Genomic DNA, 15,593 nt, shown 5'->3' on the forward strand with positions numbered 1-15,593 from the left:
TTAACCTGTTGGTGGAAAATCCGCCTTTAGTAGGCTATTAATGTTTTCTCAAAGAATCACCCGCTATAATGCAATTTCACGTTAGTCCGGAATATCAATATAATATATATAATTTTATTTTATGTATATTATTTAACTATAAAATACATAAAATCAAGGCATGTCTTGCTTTTTATAATGAACCACTACATTACGCTGTTGTGCTTTTGAACGTTGCTGTATTACCAATCTTGACGGTTTGGAGCCCCTCGGCCGCCGTACATTGGCATTGTGGGTAAAGTAGTCATCTGACAATTATGACACCTTGTAAAGCATTTTTTCCAAATAGACAAAAAACTACAATTACAGTGAGGCGCGAGGAACAGGTTTAGTAACAGTGCCTTATCTTAAAGCAACAACCACGGTTGAGTGAGGTTGGAAGCAGGGAGTAGCAGGACTTGAGGTATGTAAAAATGAATGTCTTATTTGCTTGTTAAACACAAAAAAATTCACGAATATTTCCAGCAGAACTCTGTATCATCTCTTGAACTCACTTACAAGCAGTAAGGCATTTGCTTCTATGGCGCTAGCAATCGTTTCAAGGTTTTGGTGGACTCTGTGGCTGGCTCAAAACGGAGTGAGCAGCCTACCTAGACAACATTTTGGGACATCTCTGTCGCGTTCGAATGTTTTGCGAAAATGCTGTCTGAGAAGGCAGCGCACTGGGTTTCGAGACACAACCTATGGTTAGCTTCACTGCTAGTGAACACGGAATTGCTACCTGAGACTCGTAGAATAGAGACAGTCGGTCAATATATTTAGAAACGAACCAGAACAGATACATTGTACAAAAGATGCCGTGAGATCAACGAAAGCCACCTTTATAACACTTTAGTTTGTAATGCAAATGAGTGACATGAAGTCAGCCGCATATTCACCTGCCTGTCAACATTTATGTGCTGATGCTTGTAGTCTATATCCTAAAGTAAGGTTTAGATTTTCTGATTACACATATGCTTGAAAACCTAGTGGGTCGACTGTCTAGACTGCATTGTAGTCATCACACCGCAGCTTATTAGTGGTCTACCGCTTATCAGTATTGCTTTCCAGCCAGGTTTTCAGACAGCATCATGTAGCAGTCATGTGCTGAATTCCAGTACAGCTTAAGTTGTTACAACAAAGTTCACTGCAGCATAGACACTCAGACTGCAAGATATGACTTTGGACTAGAAGTGCTCTTGGTTACCTAATCAATGGGTCAAAGGGGCAAATTGCAAGTGGAAACAAGCTCTAAAACCCCTGAGTTTGACACTAATATTTGTCCTTAGTGTTCTTAGATTATTGTTCTTAAATTCTCTGTCCTTTCTTAAAGTCAACATGAAATGAAATTTCATTCAATTATTTTTCTTTTTTTAATTTGACCTCGTAATTTTAAAGGGTTAGTTCACCCCAAAATGAAAATTCTGTCATTAATTATTCACCCTCATGTCGTTCCACACCCGTAAGACCTTCATTCATCTTCGGAACGCAAATTAAGTTATTTTTCATAAAATCCGATTGCTCAGTGAGGCCTGCATTGCCAGCAAAACAATTAACACTTTCAGTGCCCAGAAAGCTACTAAAGACATATTTAAAACAGTTCATGTGACTACAGTGGTTCAACCTTAATGTTATAAAGCGACAAGAATACTTTTTGTGTGCCAAAAAAACAAAATAATGACTTTATTCAACAATATCTAGTGATGGGCAATTTCAAAACACTGCTTCATGAAGCTTCGAAGCTTTACAAATCTTTTGTTTCAAATCAGTGGTTCGGAGCGTGTATCAAACTGGAACGACATTAGGGTAAGTAATTAATGACAGAATTTTCATTTTTGGGTGAACCCTTTAAATCAAAATGTCACAACCTAATCTTCCAGTGAAAGGACAGACATCTCTCTGGTGACATATGCTGGACTTCTCCCATCATTTAGTCTGCTTGAACCCCGTCACTTTCTTACAATCCACTGCAAGCTCGCAATCAGATCTGTTATCCATCCAATCAACAACCAGATTGAACCAAGACCCCGCCCTACACTCTGTTGCACTCACAATTAAAGATCTGTGGCTACTTCCATTTCATCACAACTTTAAATTTAACATTCCTGGTCATATTGCTAATGATTTATTGCTGCACATCATTCTATTGTTTTAGTAATATTTAATCAAATTGTACTTGCTCCAACCTGAAAGTACTTTTCCACTTACTTTTTTGTCTTATTGAATATTCTGTCTCCGCAAAATGTCACATTATGGAAGTGAAGTGAAATGAATTACGAATTCTGTCATGACTTTTAAAGTTGGCTGTTGCAGTGTTTGTTTTAATGAAAGAATTTTTCATTTGATCTGTCTAAGTCTCTCTCCTCAATTTACCTCCTTTGTTTCCAAAAAACCTGATCAGGCCTGGATTTGGCAGCTGGAAGGCAGCGTGGCATCCCTCTCCTCCTCTCATGTCCCCTCCCTGTGTGCCCTTGCATGTCAGTGCCCCCTCGTCATCCCCCCTTTGTCTCACCCCTCCAGCCCACTGTGTTCCTCTCCCTCATGCTTGGGACAGTCTGGCCTCACCGTCAGACCAATGACTGCCTGGATCATACTGCCTGTCAGCCTGGCTGCCTTCTCTATCACTGGGATATGGATAGTGTGAGTTTCAATATGCTGCCACCCTTAAAACCTGTTCGTTATTGTTTGTCACATCAAATACTTTCTAAAAGTTGAATCAGAGCTTTTCCTTCCAATTATACAGATTTAAATTGCAAACATACACAATATAGTGACGTTTTGCTCTGTCCTCAGATATGCTATGGCTGTAATGAACCACCATGTATGTCCTGTTGAAAACTGGTAAGTTGGGCTTATTTCGGTCAGTTTATTTAGAGTATGTTATGTTTATGTCATTTGATCGTCAATGCTGTTTGAAAGGTCATACAACGTGACATGCACAGAGGAAACAGCTAAGCCGGGCTTCCAGAAAACATGCTGCACCATTCAAGACATCCCCCTCATTAGGTAGTCTTTATTTTGAACTCTTCCTCTTTATTTTGAGTCTGTGTTTATTTCCAGTGTGATCTGATGATGTCTTTGTCTTCACTTTGATTCAGTAAATGTGGATCTTACCCTCCCGAGAGCTGTCTGTTCAGTCTCATTGGTAATGTCGGAGCTTTTATGGGTAAGGCCACTTGTTCTCATATTTCCGCATATTCTACACCAGCAGTGACATATCCAATAACAAAGAACAAAGCATGAATGGAAGCATTCAGCACCCTTGCATTCGATGCTTGTGGCAGAGGTGTTGCAAACACAGATACCCGCATGAGAGGACATGCTACTTATTGCATCATCACTAATGAATGTTTTCCTGTGTTGATAAGTGGATATGATTAGGGGTTTGATTGTCCTTATCTTGTTGAAGGTTGGCTGTCATCTGCTTCTATTTGTGTTGTTGTGATATGAAATCAGAGGTGTGTTATTACACACTTTTTACACACCACACTATAACACGTAAGATATCAAGACCTTCTAAATAGAGATTAAGATCTATAAGAATTGTGTGGGCGAGTACAGCTAAAAAGTGATATATAATATAAATAAAGTGGTTCCCAAAAAGTATTTGGATCCTAAAGTCATGCTTAAAGGGTTAGATCACCCAAAAATGAAAATTCTGTCATTAATTACTCACCCTTATGTCATTGCACACTCGTAAGACCTACGTTCATCTTCAGATCACAAATTAAGATATTTTTGATAAAATCCGATGGCTCAGTAAGGCCTGAATTGCCAGCAAGACAATTAACACTTTCAATGCCCAGAAAGTTACAAAAGACATATTTAAAACAGTTTATGTGACTGCAGTGGTTCAACCTTAATGTTATGAAGCGACGAGAATACTTTTTGTGCGGCAAAAAAAAAAAAAAAAAACGACTTTATTCAACAATATCTAGTGATGGGCGATTTCAAAATACAGCTTCATGAAGCTTCGAAGGTTTATGAATATTTTGTTTCAAATCAGTGGTTCGGAGCGCATATCAAACTGCCAAAGTCACGTGATTTTAGTAAACAAGGCTTAGTTACATCATAAGTGTTTCGATATTTCAATGGTTCACCACTGGGGGGCGTGACTTTGGCAGTTTGATATGCGCTCCGAACCACTGATTCGAAACAAAAGATTCGTTAAACTCAACTCGAAGCTTCATGAAGCAGTGTTTTAAAATCACCCTTCACTAGATATTGTTAAATAAAGTCGTTATTTTGTTTTTTTTTTGGCGCACAAAAAGTATTCTTGTCGCTTCATAACGTTAGGGTTGAACCACTGTAGTCACATGAACTGTTTTAAATATGTCTTTAGTAGCTTTCTGGGCATTGAAAATGTTAATTATCTTGCTGGCAATGCATATAAATATCTTAATTTGTGTTCAGAAGATGAACAAAGGTCTTACGGGTCTGGAACGGCATGAGGGTGAGTAATTAATGACAGAATTTTCATTTTTGGGTGAACTAACCCTTTAAAAATGTATGTCTTTGTATTATATAATAAAATATCAAATCAAGTAACATCTATTTTAAATATATAGCACACACTTCAGGTTTTAAATTTGATTAAAAATACAGTAAAAAACTGTAAATGATTACAATTTAAAATAACTGTTTACTCCTTTGTTTTCTTATTTAATATTTCTAACGCAGTGATATTTTAAATGTCCAAACAGTATAAAAAATTTATACTGAAAATATTGGCAGAGCAAATAGAAAAACAACCCAAAAACTATGGAAGAACACTATGGAAGAAAATAAACAAAATAAAAGTGTGAAGTGGTCTGATTGCTTTACTTGTGTTTCTGTTTTCTTTTTATGTGAAGTGGTGTTGGTTTGTTTGCTACGGTATGCTCAGATCATCGAGCACAGGAGCCATTGCTGGCTCAACACCAGCGGACTTGTATCTGGATGTACCAATGCTGTGGGACTAGTCATGGTGGGCAACTTCCAGGTCAGTCACACAATTCTTCCTAAACATTGTTTTGTGGAGGATTATTGTCTGATTGTCTGACACATTTATCTCATAGCAGACTGATAGTAGAGTACTATTAAATTATGACTTTATTGTCATGCCCCAGTCTCCATTCACATCACTGAAACTAAAAATGGTAAGATGCTTTTGGACTTCTGTTAGTGCTATATGAGAAGATATTAAGGGCTGGCTCTTCACCTTAGTCTTTTCATGGGCCATAAATTCAGTACATCAGATTGATGCGTTGATCAGCATCAGAGTGTTTGAGAGAGGCTGATGTTCTCAAAGTGATTAGTATTGATCCATGCATGCAGCAGTCTCATTCTTCAAGATGGATTTTAGAGGGCATTTCACTCCCTCATCCTTAACAGCACTTCCATCCGTATGCTGAGTATGCAATAGGCAAGTTTCTTGTTGCAGGAAGACATATTTGTCAATGTTTTTTAGTCCACCTTTTCGAAGTTAGATGTCTAAGTGTGTCCGTTTTCAAGTTTCAATGTCCTGGTCTTATTACTTATCAGTGCTTTGATTTTATTAATATTTGAATAACGCTGTACTGCTTTTCGACCAGGTGGACCATGCAAAAACACTTCACTATGTAGGTGCGGGTGCTGCCTTCCCAGCAGGCATTCTGTTTGTGTGTTTGCAATGTTTGCTGACCTACCGGGTGGCTGTCACCGCTCTGGACTACTGGATGGCTCATGTGCGTGTGGCACTGGCTACTGGTGCTCTCATCACACTGGTTCTTAGTATCCTTTGTTGAGTGTTGAGTGTGAATGGAAAATAAGTTGTGTGTGTTCGTTATTTTTCTTGACATGGATTGCTTATTTAGCTTGTTTATTTAGACAATATTATCTGTATAATTTAAAGGCATTGTTCACTCAAAATGAAAATTCTGTCACCATTTCCTCTTTCTCATGTCATTCTAAACCTGAATGACCGACATGCTTCTGAGGAATTGTACTGGTTGCCCTATTCCATGCAAATGAGTGCATGGTGAGGATAGTTGGCTGGGGATAGTTCGCCAAAAATGTAAATTCTGTCATCATTTACTCACCCTCATGTCATTCTTAATGTCTATGACTTTATTTCTTCTGTGGAAAAGAAGATATTTTGAGAAAAGTATTTTAAAGTCATACAATAGCTTTTTGTGAGGAACAGACCTATATGAAATTATTTACTGATAATATTTTCCTCTAGTGAGCTATTGTCCTCTGCGAGTCAGTGAGTTGAACTCGAGAAACAGCAGTTTGTTTTGTCAGTGAAACACTGAGTCTAGTTTTATGAACTGGATCAGCAGATTAATTGAAAAGATCTCAAAGAACGACTCCTTTCATTTCCTCATAATTTTTAACCATGTCATAACTCGATCTTCGTGTGAAATGACAGACTTCCCTCTGGTCACGTATGCTGGACTTCTCCAATCGTTCCACATCCTTAAACTCCACCTTTTTCTTACAATTGCAAGCTTGCATTCATATCTGCCTCCATCCAGTCAACAACCGGACAGAACCAAGACCCTATTTTTTTTATATAATTTGGACATTAAAAATGTCATTGCAAAAGAAATATCAAATCAAGTAGTAGCAACTACAAGCAAATTATGCTAGAACCTTTTTCGATAATCAGTTGCACTTGGATGTATGTCATAATATAAAATGTACTACTTCCATTTCATCACGAGTTTAATTTCGCCCTGTTGCTCACACAAAGCTCTTATAGCTTCAGAGGACTTGCAGTATAGTGCACAAGTTATATGGACTAGTTTTATGATACTTTTATAGTTTGCAAAATTCTCATTCATTGTAATTGCATGGAAAAGAACAACATTGTTCAAAAATACACCTTTTGTGTTCTTCAAATAAGTTATAGAGGTAAGCAACAACATGAGGGTGAGTAAATGATTTCAGAAATGCCATTTTTGAACTATACCATTTAGCATCAGTTGTTTAAATAATTTGTGCTGCGCTCAGGGCAAGGAAAGCCCTAGTACTGAGCTTTTATCTGTTTGTCTTCCTGCTGAGGTTCTGGCCACGATCATGAAGCCCCAGACTCATATTATAGTGGAGGTGTAATCTAATTGCTTCGGTGTAAATGTCGGTATGGAGACTGATGAGCCCAGCTGGAGTCTCCCGGCCTTCCTGCTTTATTGCTGCTGTGTTCGTCAATGATTTATGAATAGTTTTTTCCCCAACTAGAGGAAAAAAGGGGGGCTAAAGGGTTGCTGGGTGATGTAACTACGAGAGCAGCTAATTAACCAGTCTCTCCATAAATAATCCATGGCTTTCCTCACTAAAGTTATTTCCATAGAGGCCAGCTGTGCCTTCAGCTCACATAAATATAGCTGCCATTTTAGAAACTGTTTGAATCCTTGACGGTCCTCCCTCTCAGGTGGGATATTCTTCATCCACGAGAGCTTTGTTTTACAACATGCAGCGGCCATCTGTGAGTGGGTCTTCACTGTAATCATCCTCGTGTTCTATGGGACTTTCACCTACGAGTTCGGCACGGTCACAACTGAGACTATGATGGCCGGCCTCCAGCGGAACCTCTCGCATGGGCCCGGCATCATGATCGGAGATGACGTCCAAGCAGGTGCCCTGGGAAGCAGCAAGGGTTTGAAATCTCCAGGAGGAAGCAGCACGTCCACTCATATGAACTGCACTCCTGAGAACATCGCAATGCTTTAAACACATCGACACAAACGCAGTCACCACATACTGCCAGATGGGATGCCTCACGATGGTGCTCCCTACATTAAAGACCATGCTTGGGCTGAGATTAAAGTGATTTAGAGGAACCGTCCAGTCTGAGTCAAGGCAGGTTAAGAGTTGATCGGGTTTACATGTGTGACTGTTCTGTATTACCATTTCAGATTTGAGTTTTGTCTGATAGATTTGTCTTTTTTTCGTCCTGTTTTGACTCGCGAGAAGCTTCTGTTGGGTTGTTTGTGGATGAGAAGGACAGAATGAGCATTATTCAGAAGGGGGGATTTTAGCTCCACTTTAAAGTTATTGTTAGCACAGATCCAATGGTTTGTCAGGTTACTTTGCTGTTGCTTGAACTGTTGCACTGGGTGATGGGGTCAATTTTTACTGTCACGTTTGCACAAATGTTTCAGGGCTATCTCTTTTAGAGCTTGCTACTATTTGCCCACCCTTACTGTTGCAAATGGATGATTTGCACGTAACACAATGAATGAACTTGTAGATTTAAGTTCTTTTCACTTTTATTTGGTATTGCAGACTATCAGGAACCAAGTATTATTATCATCATTTTTGAAATCGTGAATGTTTAAGATACGGATTGAACTATAGTCTTTTGAGCACATGTTATTTTGGAATTAGTAGAACAATACATTTAAATTGAAATCTAATTTGTTACATTTAAGTCATAATCACCCATTTTTGTAATGGTGGCCTTTTTAATGATGCAGTGGGTAGGATAAATGTTTTGTCATGCTGGGTTGCTTTTGTCCTGTTTCATTCCTGTTTTTATTCTCTGACGAGGTGGGTTGTTTTTCATTTTGAGCAAGAGGAAGTGATGTAAGGTGACACCAGCTTTAGCCTTGCCTTCCTGATCAGTTGAGTTGTAGAATAAGTATATTCGCATTGACTTTATGTTTTATATAGCCTATATATATTTTTAAAATCAAATTTCTTTATATATTTTTTCTTTGTCAAGGGTCATGAAAACCACTCCAAAAAATACCACATCCATTCAGTGCTTTACATTGTGATTTTGGTTACATATATTTGCTGATTGTTTTGTGAATCACAGTGGCATAACTAATCAAACTGGTGTGAAAAGTGATATTATACATTATCAGCACATCTTTTTTTGTTTTCCTCTATTGCCAAAGGATTCATTTTATTTTGCTAAATATGTACCATATGCCTTTTATTCATTTAACCTTCATTGTTTTTGTGTAGCAGGACACATAGCCACTGAGAGAATGACAGTAATGCAATATTATCACATTTTGAAGCGATTATATGAATGAAATCAACTGGTCTCCAGGCTGGAACCTAGGAAACCATGTTTGAACTTTCTGAGGGTTGAGTGGTTATGGTGGCCTTAATGTTACTGTAGTATTTGTGTGATGTTTCCAATTCAGACTGTCAATCAAAGGGTCTGTATTGTTTTTAAAGTGACTCCAGATTTATTGTGCTTTAACATTTAAATTTTACACAGAAATGTGCCAGTTTGTTTGCTGCCATTCAATGGGACAGATAAGTTTCATGCCAATGATTAGACTGTAAAGTTAGATGTGGTCTCTAGGTGTCATACATGTTTATCTCTGTTGACTCTATTATTGGAGAGCTATTTGAAATATTGTTTCTCACTCTTCTCATGCAAGGAAAGATTCGCAGGGCTGCTCTGTACAACTGAAACCATCCATTAAATATCATTTTGAAAGATTTCTTTTTTTCATTGCTACATTCACAATTTATTATTTTGTCATTACACAATTTACTTAACTCAAACCAAACTTCATATAGAGGTAGTTACATAACGGGTCAAACGTAATTTAAACAAAAACAAAAGTGCATACATTCTAGAGTAATATAAAGCATGTTTATATGAGCTTATGAACCTAAAGTGAATGTTGATGTCATTTTTCATTGCCTCTTTTTTTTTTTTTTTTTTGCCATATTATTTGGTATAAATTACATGCAATACTTGTCAATGCATATAGTGCATAATATATTATCTGAATAATAGGTCAGTCATTTATAGGTCACCTAAGAGCAAAAGATGTGTAAGAATTGTTTGTTTCTTAGACTTGGTCAGATACTTTAAAAGTCACATGGGGAAAATTGTTGGATATTTTCATTTAATTTTGTTGCCAACTTTTGCTTGTGCTTGTGAGACGTTTGTAAGAGCCTACACATATTGTTTCCTTATATATAGGATTGAGGATCCCCCACACTTAAATCTGAGGACTATCTGAATCTCCTCACATGAAAATGATTGAAATATGTGTTTTTGGTTGATGATGTTTATTTCTTGGATGTTTCATGAATTGCAGCTGTTCTCTAGATAGAAGTTATTTTTCTGATGCCTTTAAATGATGTAATAAAAGTATTTTTTATCAACACATTGCATCTGTTGAAAGCAGAACAAAGACATGAGGATCACACTCCAAAATCCAAATAAAAACAATGCAGAGAATATTTTTATTTTATAAATTACTTATATAAATAAATAAGACTTATGTATAATTTCAATGATTTTCTTTGACAAGAGATTTATATTGAATAATTACCTAAACATATGATGGAAAATAAACAAGTGTATCTGTACCTCTGTCTGTGATCATTCAAAGATAAATTCTTCTACACACTTGAACTAATAACACAATGTTTAGAGAAGCTCACTTTTTATTTTAAAAATATGGAAAAGACAATTTGACTTTTTATGAATTCAGACAATTTTTCTGCTCCAACATTAGTAAATTACAATAGTCATTACAACAAGTCTCTCAGCAAAGTTGAGTCATTACCATAATTTTACATAAACACCTAAAATTCACACATTTTCCATGAGGTAGAGTTCTACCATATTATACAAGGAGGGTTTCATTTACTAAATGGAAAGAGGACAATGTAAAGTCCACTGATAAAGTCATGGCTACATTGTTATTAACTATGGCATTCATTGCTTATTAGTAGTACAATAAAGATTTATCCAGCACTTTATTCTGTAGGAAATCTCTTCAGGAAGCAAAATCAATGAATATGAGATCATGAAGCAAACAAATCAAATTCACAATAAAAAAAATTGCTTTAAAACATTTAATAAAATCAGAAATCTGTTTATAAGGCTACATTAGAGTTTCATACAAACAGTTTTCAGTGCATAGCCATACAAAAGCAACCTTAAAAGGGATAACAATAAAATATTTTTTTCAAGTACAAGCAAACAAAATAATTTCAAAGCCTGGTCCCTGCACAGTAAACTCTCTTCCAACAAACTGAAAGCTAAATTTATATATTTGGAGTTGTATCAAGGTTTTTGAGATGGTGAGGTCATGTATACATGGCTCCATGTAGATCCTCTAATCTGTGCTCTCTTTGTCTTCTCCGTTCCTGTAAATACATTCAAACGCACTAAGTGCTTAGGTATATACCTAAGGTGTTCATTCATTGTAAAGAAAAACACAATGAATAAGTTACAGAAATAACAATAACTGTGCATGACTTTAAACAGAAAACATCTCCGGTTACTGGCGTAACCTCGGTTCCCTAAATCCTATATAATCCCCCCTATATAACGCGGTGCTGAATGGCATTTCTTTAGTATCTTTTGACTGAATAAGCCTGTGATGTAAAACCCTGAGTATAAGTAACACGGCATGAACACAACGTCTCGTTCCCTCATTTCAGGGAACCAAGGTTACGTCAGGAAATATGGCACAGTCTTACCTTATCTTTTTTGAACTCCTCATAGTCTGGATTGTCAGTGGGTAGTTCAAGTCGACACAAGGGACATGAATTGGTCTGTAATGTTATGTAGAAACATTAAATATTATCCATGTAAATTACGGTTCAAAAGTTTGGGGTCAGTATGATTTTTTCATGCTTTTCCATGAAAAAAAAAATCTCTGCTCATTAAGGCTGTAAAAACACTACAGTAAAAACTGTAATATTGTAAAATATTGTTACAACTGTTTTCTGTTTTTAAATATTTTAAAATGCAATTCATTCCTGGCAAAGCTAAATTTTCAGCAGCCATTACTCCAGTCTTCAGTGCCACATGATCCTTCAGAAATCATTCTAATATGTTGATTTCTTAGCTTTGTCAATGCTGAAAACAGCTGAGCTGCTTAATATTTTTGTGGATGTGATGCATTTTCTTCAAGATTCTTTGATTGATATAGAGATTTTTAAAGGGTTAGTTTATCCAAAAATGAAAGTTCTGTCATCATTTACTCACCCTCATGTCATTCCAAACTCGTAAGACTTTCATTCATCTTCGGAACACAAATGAAGATCTTTTTGATGAAATCTGAGCGATTTCTGTCCCTCCATTGACAGATACTCAACTACCACTTTGATGCTTCAAAAAGTTCATAAAGGGATTGTAAAACTAATCCATATGAATTGAGTGGTTTAGTTCAAATTTTCTGAAGAGACATGATTGCTTTATATGATGAACAGATTCAATTTAGGTTTTTATTTACATATAAACATTCATCAACTCAAATCAGGTATGGTAAATTGAAGCTCAAGCATGTTTGCTTGATGTGCGAGAATCAGTGAGGTTAATTCTTGTGTGTAACGCAGCACGTTTGAGCTTCCAGAAGAGGTTTGTTCCCGCGCATCAAGCAAGTTCGGTCGAGTTTCTGTTTATGTTCGCTAATTAATGTTTATATGTGAAAAAAAAGCCTAAATTGGATCTGTTCATCATAAAAAGTGATCGTGCCTCTTTTTTGAAATTTGAAAACCACTCAATACATATGGATTAATTTTACCATCTCTTTATGAACTTTTTGAAGCATCAAAGTGTCAGTTGCATAGCTGTCAATGAACTATCCCTTTAAAACAATATTTATTTGAAATACAAATTTTTTGTAACAATGTAAATGTTTTTACTGTCACTTTTAAATCTTTCTGGCCCCAAACCTTTGAACGGTAGTGTATTTACTTCTGGATCATGCAGAAGATTGAACCACTAAACATACCTTACTGAGCCAAGGCAGGATGCATCCTGTGTGGAATAGATGTTTACAGGGCATCTCTCTCACGGTCTCTTCCTCCTCGAACTCCAATAAACACACCGGGCACTTCAGTCCTTTATCTGTCAAGTGAAGAAAGAGCTTGAGGTAAGTTCAAGAAGAATGACATCAAGGATTTAGGCATTCAATCAAGCCACAACACAAGGAAACATCTATCTAAAGTTATTATCAATGTTATTATCAATTATCTTCACTACCAGTTGCTAATGTTCCTTTGTCCAATAATGTCTGCTTTTAATGTGATTAAGTTTGCACATGATAATGAATGAGCAGTCTGTTACCTGCTTGTTCAGGAGAGATGATGACCACAGGAAGACTCTGAACCACAGCTTTTGCTGCAGGAGGGGGGAGACGCTGGTCCCAATCCGACAAATCAAATGAACCGGAGTCTATGTCAAGACCCTGCATCAGAGACCTATAGCCGCAAAGCGTTTGAAATGGTTAGCTTTATCATTACATTCTCATCCACATTACTATTAATGTCAATACTATTAAACAAGGGTACACAAATTAGTATCTAAAATAATAATAATCTGTTACATTTATATAGCGCTTTTCTGGGTACTCAAAGCGCTTTACATATGGAATGGGGAATATCCTCATCCACCACCAATGTGCAGCATCCACCTGGATGATGCAACGGCAGCCATATTGCGCCAGAACACCCACACCACACCAGCTGATTGATGGAGAGGAGACAGAATGATGAAGCCAATCAGTATATGGGGGATGATCAGGATGCCATGATGATGGACAGAGGCCAATGGGCAAATTTGGCCAGGATGCTGGGGTTACACCCCTACTCTCATTTTTATGACCACAGAGAGTCAGGACCTCGGTTTAATGTCTTATCCGAAGGGTGCTTGTTACAGTAAAGTGTCCCCGTCACTATACTGGGGCGTTAGGACCCACACAGACCCCAGGATGAGCACCCCTGCTGGTCTCACTGTAATCCAGCAGCAACCTAGTTTTCCCCAGGAGATCTCCCATCCAGGTACTGACCAGGCTCAACCCTGCTTAGCTTCAGTGGGCAACCAGTCTTGGGCTACAAGGTTATACAGTACCATTCAAAAGTCTGGGGTCGGTAAGGTTTTTTTTAATGTTTTAGAAAGTCCATTTACACACCAAGGCTGCATATATTGTGAAATATTATTACAACTTAAAATAACTATTTTCTGTATATTTAAAGCTGCTGTCCGTAACAGTTTGTTTGTGTTCAAAATTTACAAAATCATATAATGAGCAAGTACATCATGAATCCATTTTCCAAGCCGTGTTTTGTCTTATCCTGCCTGAATCACTATGGTACACCTTTAATAAGTGTTTATATTCGGACTATTTTAGACTGGTTCAAGTCGTACCACTGCGGAGTAGCCCAGTACCTGCTTGACTTGTCATAGACATAAACAGAGTACATCGACATAAACATAGACATAAACATAAGTAGCTCTGGCTACAATGTTCTTCCGCCAGACATGCAGTTGTTTATTAACCGCTAGAGCACCAAAAGTTACAGACTGCAGCTTTAAAAATGTAATTATTCCTTTGATGGCAAAGCTGTATTTCTATCAGCCATTTCTCCAATCTTCAGTGTCACATGATCCTTCAGAAATCATTCTAATATGGTGGTTTGGTGTTGTGCTACATTTGTTTCAGATTCCTTTGATGAATAGAAAGTTCAAAAGAACAGCAATTATTTGAAATCATATGTAACAGTATAAATGTATTTACTGTCACTTTTGATCAATTTAGTGCAACGTTGTGAAATAAAAATATTAATTTCTTTTAAAAAAATCTTACTGACTGCTAACTTTTGAATGGTAATGTATATGTACAACTATAGACCGAAAATAAACTTTTTTTTATTTATTTATTTACACAATATTGACTTAATTTTAATAAAAATGTTTAACAAACTTTGCATTGTCCATTGGCGAGCCGTCTGGGGCAAAATATTGGTCTAAATACTAGTTTATAACGTGATAGCCATAGGGTGTTAGCCAAACGTGTTTTTAGATGTTTTTAGTTCCTCTAGATGGCACTGTCGTGCTAGTTACCTCGCAAGCTCCAGCAGGGCGTTCTGTCGGTACTGTTCTTCTGGATTCGTGGGCTCACAGTCATGCTCATCAAAATACGAGGCCATTTTCTGCTTCACCTGATAAACACATAGACCGTTTGAATGACATTTAACGGTTAAGTTGGTGGTTACTTTAAAAATCAGGATTTCCAGAGTCTTACATTGAGGTTGCTAGTTCACATAGAGTAGCAGTAGCCCAGGAACTGGAAAGTGGAGAATTTATATAACTATTCTTACAACAAATGTTGATATTTTTGAAACCAATGTTACACTGGTCCATCTCTGGTAATGAGAATTATTTTAAGATGATCTTACTATATTTACAACATTTAAACTGGTTACTATGCGAGAACAACCATGGTAAATTGCAAGATAGCCTCTCTCTCTTTTCAGACTAACAGACAAAGAGACAACATATTAGGTGGACATAAAGTACTGTTTGGATTTAATCATTTCAGAGATCCAAATGTTTCTAAAGATACAAGCTTCACAATAATACTCTGCTAGCTGGTTAGCATAATAATTCGAAGTAAAAATAATTTATCAAACATTATTGAATCTTTAAAAAAAAAAAGAAAAAAAAGTATGTACTAACCTTATTCGTTTAAAAGGGAAAAATAATAAATGAAATTCGACCTACTGTTTTGTAATCATCAGGGATGGAAACTTGTTTCACTGCACTGTCAGCGCGAAGACAACAACGCTATCGCGATATTTGTGAGATGACGTGTGTTGCCAGATTGTGATTAAAAAAT

General features: G+C 36.8%; 2 protein-coding genes across 5 annotated transcripts; one reads left to right on the top strand and one right to left on the bottom strand.

Annotated features, from left to right (window-relative positions):
• Positions 1-274: 274 nt before the first annotated feature.
• On the top strand, positions 275-10,121 carry tmem150aa (transmembrane protein 150Aa). The gene is made up of 8 exons (XM_051894348.1): positions 275-442; positions 2,420-2,658; positions 2,812-2,859; positions 2,938-3,024; positions 3,117-3,184; positions 4,872-4,999; positions 5,592-5,769; positions 7,412-10,121. Exons 2-8 carry the CDS (start codon positions 2,594-2,596, stop codon positions 7,708-7,710), a joined length of 873 nt encoding a protein of 290 aa, XP_051750308.1. The 5' UTR covers positions 275-442; positions 2,420-2,593; the 3' UTR covers positions 7,711-10,121.
• Positions 10,122-10,386: 265 nt separating this feature from the next.
• rnf181 (ring finger protein 181) lies at positions 10,387-15,575 on the bottom strand. Of its 4 annotated transcripts, none has more exons than XM_051894359.1 (7): positions 15,479-15,570; positions 15,000-15,041; positions 14,819-14,916; positions 13,043-13,176; positions 12,708-12,823; positions 11,449-11,523; positions 10,387-11,112 (listed from the first exon to the last, which is right to left on the bottom strand). In XM_051894359.1, exons 3-7 carry the CDS (start codon positions 14,902-14,904, stop codon positions 11,053-11,055), a joined length of 471 nt encoding a protein of 156 aa, XP_051750319.1. In that variant the 5' UTR covers positions 14,905-14,916; positions 15,000-15,041; positions 15,479-15,570; the 3' UTR covers positions 10,387-11,052. The 4 variants fall into 4 exon arrangements, with proteins under 4 accessions (XP_051750319.1, XP_051750320.1, XP_051750318.1 ...); XM_051894360.1 differs by lacking the exon at positions 15,479-15,570 and adding an exon at positions 15,434-15,451; XM_051894358.1 differs by lacking the exon at positions 15,000-15,041 and having other exon boundaries at positions 15,479-15,575.
• Between the last annotated feature and the right edge of the window lie 18 nt (positions 15,576-15,593).

The sequence above is a fragment of the Ctenopharyngodon idella genome, chromosome 5, assembly GCF_019924925.1.
Source record: "Ctenopharyngodon idella isolate HZGC_01 chromosome 5, HZGC01, whole genome shotgun sequence".
NCBI classification, from domain to species: domain Eukaryota; kingdom Metazoa; phylum Chordata; class Actinopteri; order Cypriniformes; family Xenocyprididae; genus Ctenopharyngodon; species Ctenopharyngodon idella.

What these genes read in the sequence shown, in the direction of transcription:
- tmem150aa (XM_051894348.1), top strand. Translation starts at nt 2,594, where the DNA reads ATGACTGCCTGGATCATACTGCCTGTCAGCCTGGCTGCCTTCTCTATC. An exon ending in ATCACTGGGATATGGATAGT is followed by an intron (nt 2,659 to 2,811) that starts GTGAGTTTCAAT and finishes CTCTGTCCTCAG; the next exon opens with ATATGCTATGGCTGTAATGA. An exon ending in TAATGTCGGAGCTTTTATGG is followed by an intron (nt 3,185 to 4,871) that starts GTAAGGCCACTT and finishes TTTTATGTGAAG; the next exon opens with TGGTGTTGGTTTGTTTGCTA.
- rnf181 (XM_051894358.1), bottom strand. Translation starts at nt 14,904, where the DNA reads ATGGCCTCGTATTTTGATGAGCATGACTGTGAGCCCACGAATCCAGAA. An exon ending in CATCTCTCCTGAACAAGCAG is followed by an intron (nt 12,824 to 13,042) that starts GTAACAGACTGC and finishes TTCACTTGACAG; the next exon opens with ATAAAGGACTGAAGTGCCCG. An exon ending in AGGAGTTCAAAAAAGATAAG is followed by an intron (nt 11,113 to 11,448) that starts GTAAGACTGTGC and finishes ATGTATTTACAG; the next exon opens with GAACGGAGAAGACAAAGAGA.